This window comes from Zingiber officinale, chromosome 10B (genome assembly GCF_018446385.1).
Source record: "Zingiber officinale cultivar Zhangliang chromosome 10B, Zo_v1.1, whole genome shotgun sequence".
In the NCBI taxonomy this organism is placed as follows: Eukaryota; Viridiplantae; Streptophyta; class Magnoliopsida; order Zingiberales; family Zingiberaceae; genus Zingiber; species Zingiber officinale.
In genome coordinates, this window is record NC_056005.1 from 91731443 (window position 1) to 91738095 (window position 6653).

At 39.3% G+C, this 6653-nt stretch overlaps 1 protein-coding gene across 1 annotated transcript; it reads right to left on the reverse strand.

Moving 5' to 3' along the window:
* Positions 1-2048: 2048 nt before the first annotated feature.
* Positions 2049-3332, reverse strand: LOC122029272. The gene has a single exon (XM_042588207.1). It carries the CDS (start codon positions 3330-3332, stop codon positions 2049-2051), a length of 1284 nt encoding a protein of 427 aa, XP_042444141.1.
* Positions 3333-6653: the final 3321 nt, after the last annotated feature.

Here is a 6653-nt window from a genome sequence, read left to right on the forward strand (position 1 = left end):
TATAGGAAAATTATAATAGTAAAGAATTTATTCCCATATACTAAACTTATTATTTGTAAACAAAGAATTTATTAAACAACTAAGCAAGCTAAAAGAAACGAACTAAAAACTAAGTTGTGAAAGCAAAGACTTATTATTTGTGTGAAAGCAAAAATAAAAGCTAAGTTGGAACGAACTCCCCTTTGATTTTGGTGAATTGCATCATTATTGTCCACCTTGTCCACTCTGCATCATTTCCTCCCCCGAAGGAATTTCTTAAGTTGGTTGCTATACACTTTGAAGGGTTGACCAGTAGACACCTCCTGCATCTCAATAACACCATTAGAAAAAATATTGCTAACACAAAAAGAGTTCAATGGGTTAGTCAGTTCCTTTGGTTGTCTCACTGGCTCCACAACTTCCTCTGCAATGTCCTTTGAAATTTCCTGTGATTCAATATATAGTTTTGATGAAGGTACAATAATTGGTAGTGATTCTTGGGTGCTTGTCTCCATAGCACAAGTCCCTACACTATCTTCACTTACATCCAATTTAGGTGATTCTTGGGGTAATGCTTCCATGCAATCCCCTACACTTATAGATCCATCCACTGAAGTTTGACCATAATTAGGTGTTATCTCAATTATTTCCCTGTTATCAATACAACCTCGAGAATGTTTAGATTCACAACCCAATTCATCAGAATCTGAAACAATTTCATCATAATCCGCATCAATAAAATTCATAGTATCTAGCCATTCGGATTTATAAACACTGAAAATAGAATGGTTCTTCTTTTGTTGTATCGTATCAAAAATGCTAAATTGAACAACTACATCAGCAATCTCCATAGATAAAGTTCCAGCATGTACATCAATCTTAGTTCTGGCAGTCTTAAGGAACGGTCTTCCCAAAATAATTGGAGCTCTATTCATTAATACATCGCCTTCCATATCCAAAATGTAGAAATCAGCTGGAAATATAAGGTCACTCACTTTAACCAAAACATTCTCAATCACTCCAGTCGGATGAGCCTGACTACGGTTGGCTAACTGAATAACAACTCCCGTAGGCTGTAGAGGATCAATACCCAATGATAGAAAAACTGATTTCGGCATTACATTAATAGAAGCTCCTAAATCCAGCATAGCATCCTCAAATACATAATTTCCAATAGTACATGGCACGGTGAAAACTCCTGGATCATCACACTTCTGAGGAATAGGTCGAATAAGAGCAGAAACATTTTTTCCCATGCTAACTAATTCATTTCCCTTTAATTTCTTCTTATGCACACATACATCCTTGAGAAATTTTGCATATTTCGGAACTTGCTCTATCATGGTTAACAAGGGCACATTCACCTCCACTTTGCTAAACAAATTAACAAGTTCTTGAAATTCCCTAGCTTTATCTTCCTCAACATGTTTCTTTTGCTGGATTCTTCTCTGAGGAAAAGGTAAGGGAGCAGAAATCTCAGTACCTTGCTGTTGTGATTCTTTCTCTACATTTTGAGCTGAAATTGGAGCTGATTGCGAGTCATTTTGTTCTGCTGAACCAAAATCTGTTGAAATCTGTTCTGCTGTATTTCTTCCACTGTTATGTACTGGTTGAGTGGATTCTGAATTCAAATTTCTTGGTGCAAGATCTGGTGAATCCGGTACTGGTGCAACAAAATTTGATCCAATTAGAATATTCTTCATTGGTTCGGTTATGGTTCTTCCACTTCGAAGAGTCAACGAACTCACATTCTTTGGGTTTGGCATTGTTTGAGAAGGTAGTTTGCTTGAACCTTGAGCTTGCATTTGATTTAAGTTCGTTGCTAGTTGGCTAATCTGTCTTTCAAGATTTTGCAAAGCTGAATCTGTCCTTTGTTGATGTTGCTGCTGCTGTAAAAATAATTGCTGCTGTTGCAAAATTTGTTGCAGCAATTCATCCATCTTCTGTTGTGAATCGGAATTAAAAGAGTTATTAGAATTTCCTTGGGTCAAACTTAACCTTGAAGGTGCTGGAAGTGCATTTTGGATTGCATTTTGCCCCTGCTGAACTCCCTGATTTTGGACTTGCCATTACTGATTTTGATTTGGAAACTGCTGAAAAGGCTGAAATTGCTGCTGGAATTGATTTACAGGTTGATAATATTGCTGGAAAGGCTGATTTTGCTGCTGGAAACTTTGCTGAGGTTGCTGGAAATTGCTGGAAGTGTGGCTGAACTGCTGATTTGAAAATGGTTGTTGATAGAATGAGTTGCTATACTTAAAATTAGGATGATCTCTCCAACCAGGATTATAAGTAGATGAGTGGGGGTCATATTTTTGAGGAAACTGAGCTCTAGAAAATGCTGCTACTGACTCATCTTGATGAACATTTGGACATAATTCTGAATTGTGGTCTTGGCTTGAACAAATGCCACAAACTCCCTTCGATTGATATGGAAACTGTGTACTTGGCAAAATGGAAGCTTGATTAGCATTATTCAGTGCCAATTGCTTCACCAAAGATGTTAACTCCAATAATGAGCTTCTTATCTCCTTTTGTTCATTGGAAACCATTTGAACCTCTCCAACCCCTCTTGTTGTCAAAGCTCTACTTCCAAATTGTTGTGAATTTTCTGCCATGTTTGAAATAAGCTCCCTAGCTTGTTCTGGAGTCTTGTTCACTAAAGCTCCTCCAGCTGCTGCATCTATCATACTTCTGTCCATAGGTAGCAAACCCTCATAGAAGTATTGGACTAGTAGCTTCTCACTGATTTGGTGTTGAGGACAACATGAACATAATTTCTTGAATCGCTCCCAATAGTCGTATAATGTCTCTCCCACCACTTGCTGAATCCCACAGATACTTTTCCTGATAATTGCAGTCCTTGAAGCTGGAAAGAATTTCTCCAAGAAAGCCTTCTTCATATCTATCCAAGAAGTAATGTATCCTGGTGGCAAATAATACAGCCAATCTTTTGCTACTCCAGTTAATGAAAATGGAAAAGCCCTCAGCTTGATATCTTCTTCTGAGATTCCTTGTGGCTTCATGGTTGAGCATACCACATGGAATTCATGCAAATGTCTATTTGGGTCTTCTCCAGATAATCCTTGATATTTTGGAAGCAAATGAATCAATCCAGATCTAAGTTCGAAGTCTCCTGCCAAGTCTGGATAAGTAATGCAAGAATACTTGTAGGCTTCATCAGGAGCTGCAAGTTCCTTCATTGTCCTGCTATGATCAGCCATGGGGGTATCTGAAGATGATAAAAAACTTCCTGAGTCCTCTGAAATGTTCTCTTGAATTCTCAAAGCTCTGAAGGTCCTTTCAATTTCTAGATCAAAATCAAGTAGTTTACCACACGAGGACCTGGTCATATCACCAAAAATCAATAGTTAGAATAAAAATAGATAGACAATAAAATCAAGAAAGTGAAAAAAAAGAAAAGATGAACTATACGCAATCTAAAAACAAGCAAACTCCACTAGTTTCCCCGGCAACGGCGCCAAAATTTGATGTTTACCATTTCCATGTCACATTGTACATCAAATTAATAAAGATCGGAACATTCCAAAACTAAAGATAAACATGTAGCATAAAGTCCCAAGTCGATTCTCACAAGGAAACTAATTGAAGGATGATTGATTTTAGATTAGAATTATTTTTTTCTTTTGAAATTTTCTCCTAATGAAATAGAAGTATCTAATTTTTATTCAAATTCCAAGTGAAGAATTGAAGTGCAATTAATAGATCTAATCTTAAACACAATTAATCTAAATAAAGAAAACTACTTACTCTGCAATTTTGCAACTAAAAGGAATTCATCAGACCTAAATTGCAGAAAATGACATGTGCAGAAAGTTTAATTCGAAACTGGAATTGCAGGAAGAATAACTGTAGCATAGAAATGCAAAACTCTAGCTGTAAAAACAAGAAAGAAAACAGAATTAACTTGCACAAAAGATAACTAAGGAAACAAAACTAGAACTATATAGTTCAGAATTAAAGAAACAATGAATTCAATGACAACACCTAAAGGAAATAAAAACGCAGAAACTATAAACTGCACAACTAAACTCTAAGCCATCTCCAATCAAAACTACTCCTCTAACAAGTCTTCCCTTGCTACAACACAAGCTAATTGAATGAAAACTTCAACTCAATTCAATCTCTTCCAGCACCAAGAAAACTTTCCTGGAAAAGCCGGTGAAGATTGGCACTGCACAGCTCGAAATTTCGCAGATCTTGAATCCGATTTCTCTGGATCGATACTCTCTGATAGAGAGCAAGCCACTATCACCGAAGAATTCCCCCGATGATGGCTGAAACAGAAGACATACGAACAGATCTGAACTCCGGAGAGAAGTTCGCCGGCGCGTGCAAAAGATCTGAGCCTAGAAGCAAAAGAATGGAAGCTCCGAAGCCATTTAGACTCGAAGAGAAGTAGATCTGAAGGAGGATGGGGCCGAAATCCTGAAGAAAGACGCCGGGACGCAGAGCTGAGCGCGGAGGAATCGACGAAGAAGCTGGATCACTGTAGCTTCTCATTTGAACAGATCTCAGATTTGAACCGACGGCTGAGATTGATTTGGAGCTAAATCAACGGTGAAGAGTCATCCAAAATCCGATCCGAAGGTACTGATGTTGATCTAGGGTCTGGATCTACTCTCCTGTAGGTCGGATCGATCAGATCATCACTGGATGGCCTAGATCCGCCCAGTCTTAAATGAACGGTTCAAATTTATTCGGCTGGATCAATGGCTGGATGAACTCAGATCTGGATCAAAACTTCTGGATCTTCATAAATAGCTCAGATCTGCTCCCCATTAAGTTGGATCGGCCAGATCTTTAATGGATGGCTCAGATCTGCTCAATCTTGGATGAACGGCCCATAATGCTCCGAGGCTTGATCGACTTGATTTGCCTTTGATTTGAGCCCAAGTGTGGTCCAATCTGATCGGGTCCATACTCCTTTTGATGCCTACAAAAGAAGAGTCAAATATTAGCACCAAATACCATGAAAACTAGCTAATTTACAATTAAGTCCAAAATCAAATGCAATATTGAGATATGATGCTAATGAGAGATTAAGCTATGAATAAACTAATAAAAACATGCATTATGATTCACAATAATACAGCCAAAATCATGGCTATCAGCAGGCTTGTCTCTATATTGCACTGACTGTTGCTGAGGTGCCTTAAACTTGTTAGGACATGCTCTAGCTAGATGTCCTTCTTGACCACATGAATAACATCCAGTTGTACCCAAAAGACAGGTTCCTGGATGTACTCTTCCACACTTAGGACAGGGAGAAAACTTGGTCTGCTTGTTTGCTGGGCCTTCCTCTTGGCTACCTCCAAAATTCCATTGTTTCCTTTTGTTACCCTTGCCCTTCCAATTCTGATCACTTGACTGGGGTCTCTGATTCTCCACTGTCTTGTTTTTTATCTTGTCTGGCTTGTGTTGCTCTCGTTGTGCCTTGATGTTGTTCAAATAATGCTCAGCGACTAATGCTCTGCTGACCAGCTCTTCGCCAATCTGAGGCTAGTGTGTTCCACTACTCACATTAAGTGCTATCACTGGTCTCAGCATCCTAAGCATCAGTCTGACTCGTTCCTTCTCCGTACTTACTAACTCTGGGCAGATGCGAGCCAGCCTGTTGAATCTCTTGACTGCTTCTTCCACTGAAAGATCACCTTGTCTGAATTCTATAAACTCCTCATAATGCTTGTTGGTGATTCGTTGACGAAAGAATTCTTCGTAAAACTCCGTCTCGAAGTCAGCCCAGTTCATCTGATTGACTATTCTCTTGCTCTTCACTCTTTCCCACCACATACGGGCATCTCCAGATAAGCAGAAAGAAGCACACTTGACCTTCTCGACTTCTGGCCAGTCAAGAAGCTCCATGGTGCTCTCCAGTGTCTTGAACCAAGCCTGAGCATCCCAGGGCTCAGTCGTGCCTGAAAAACTTTCTGGTTTCAGCTTCAACCACTGTATCAGGTAGGCTTCTTGTCTTCTAGGTGCTGTGGGGACTGGTGGAACCTCAGTTACCACCGGAGTTTCCACATTAATAGTTGGAGGAGTGGGAGGGACTGGCTGCTGATTCGCCATCAGATCGACGATTACTTGTTGCAGCTCCGCCACTTGTCTCTGGAGTTGAGCAACAACTTCAGAGAGATTTGGTTCAGCTATTCTGGGCTCTTCGTTCTCCTGTGCTCGGTCCTCAGTACGAACGGTACGGGGACGTCCTCTTCTTGACATCTAGTTATGTAGAGAAACTTAAAATCGTCCCTACGCTTTCTAGACATATATACATATGTAAACAAAAGAAATCAAGAACTTCTATCTTACTTAAACATTTCTAAGCAAATACTCTATACTGCAATTAATAAGAAAAGTATAAAAGAAAACTTAAATACTTTCTTACTTGAAGACGGCAAGGATGGTGCTGATGTGTGATGCTGGAGAATGGGAACTGCTCTGATACCAACTGTAACGACCACCCTTCTTACTACTACTACTCTATAAGGATGACCGTTACTTATCTACTAACTCTACTTAACCGGTATAATTAAAATCCTCGAAGAAACCCTATCGAAAAATTTTGACAGAGTCTCCCCTGTACCGGTGACCATAATCATTAATACATGACATAATATACACAGCCACAAGCGGCTGGAACACATATCAATCAA

Coding starts and splice junctions, on each gene's coding strand:
- LOC122029272 (XM_042588207.1), bottom strand. CDS start 3,332: ATGACCAGGTCCTCGTGTGGTAAACTACTTGATTTTGATCTAGAAATT.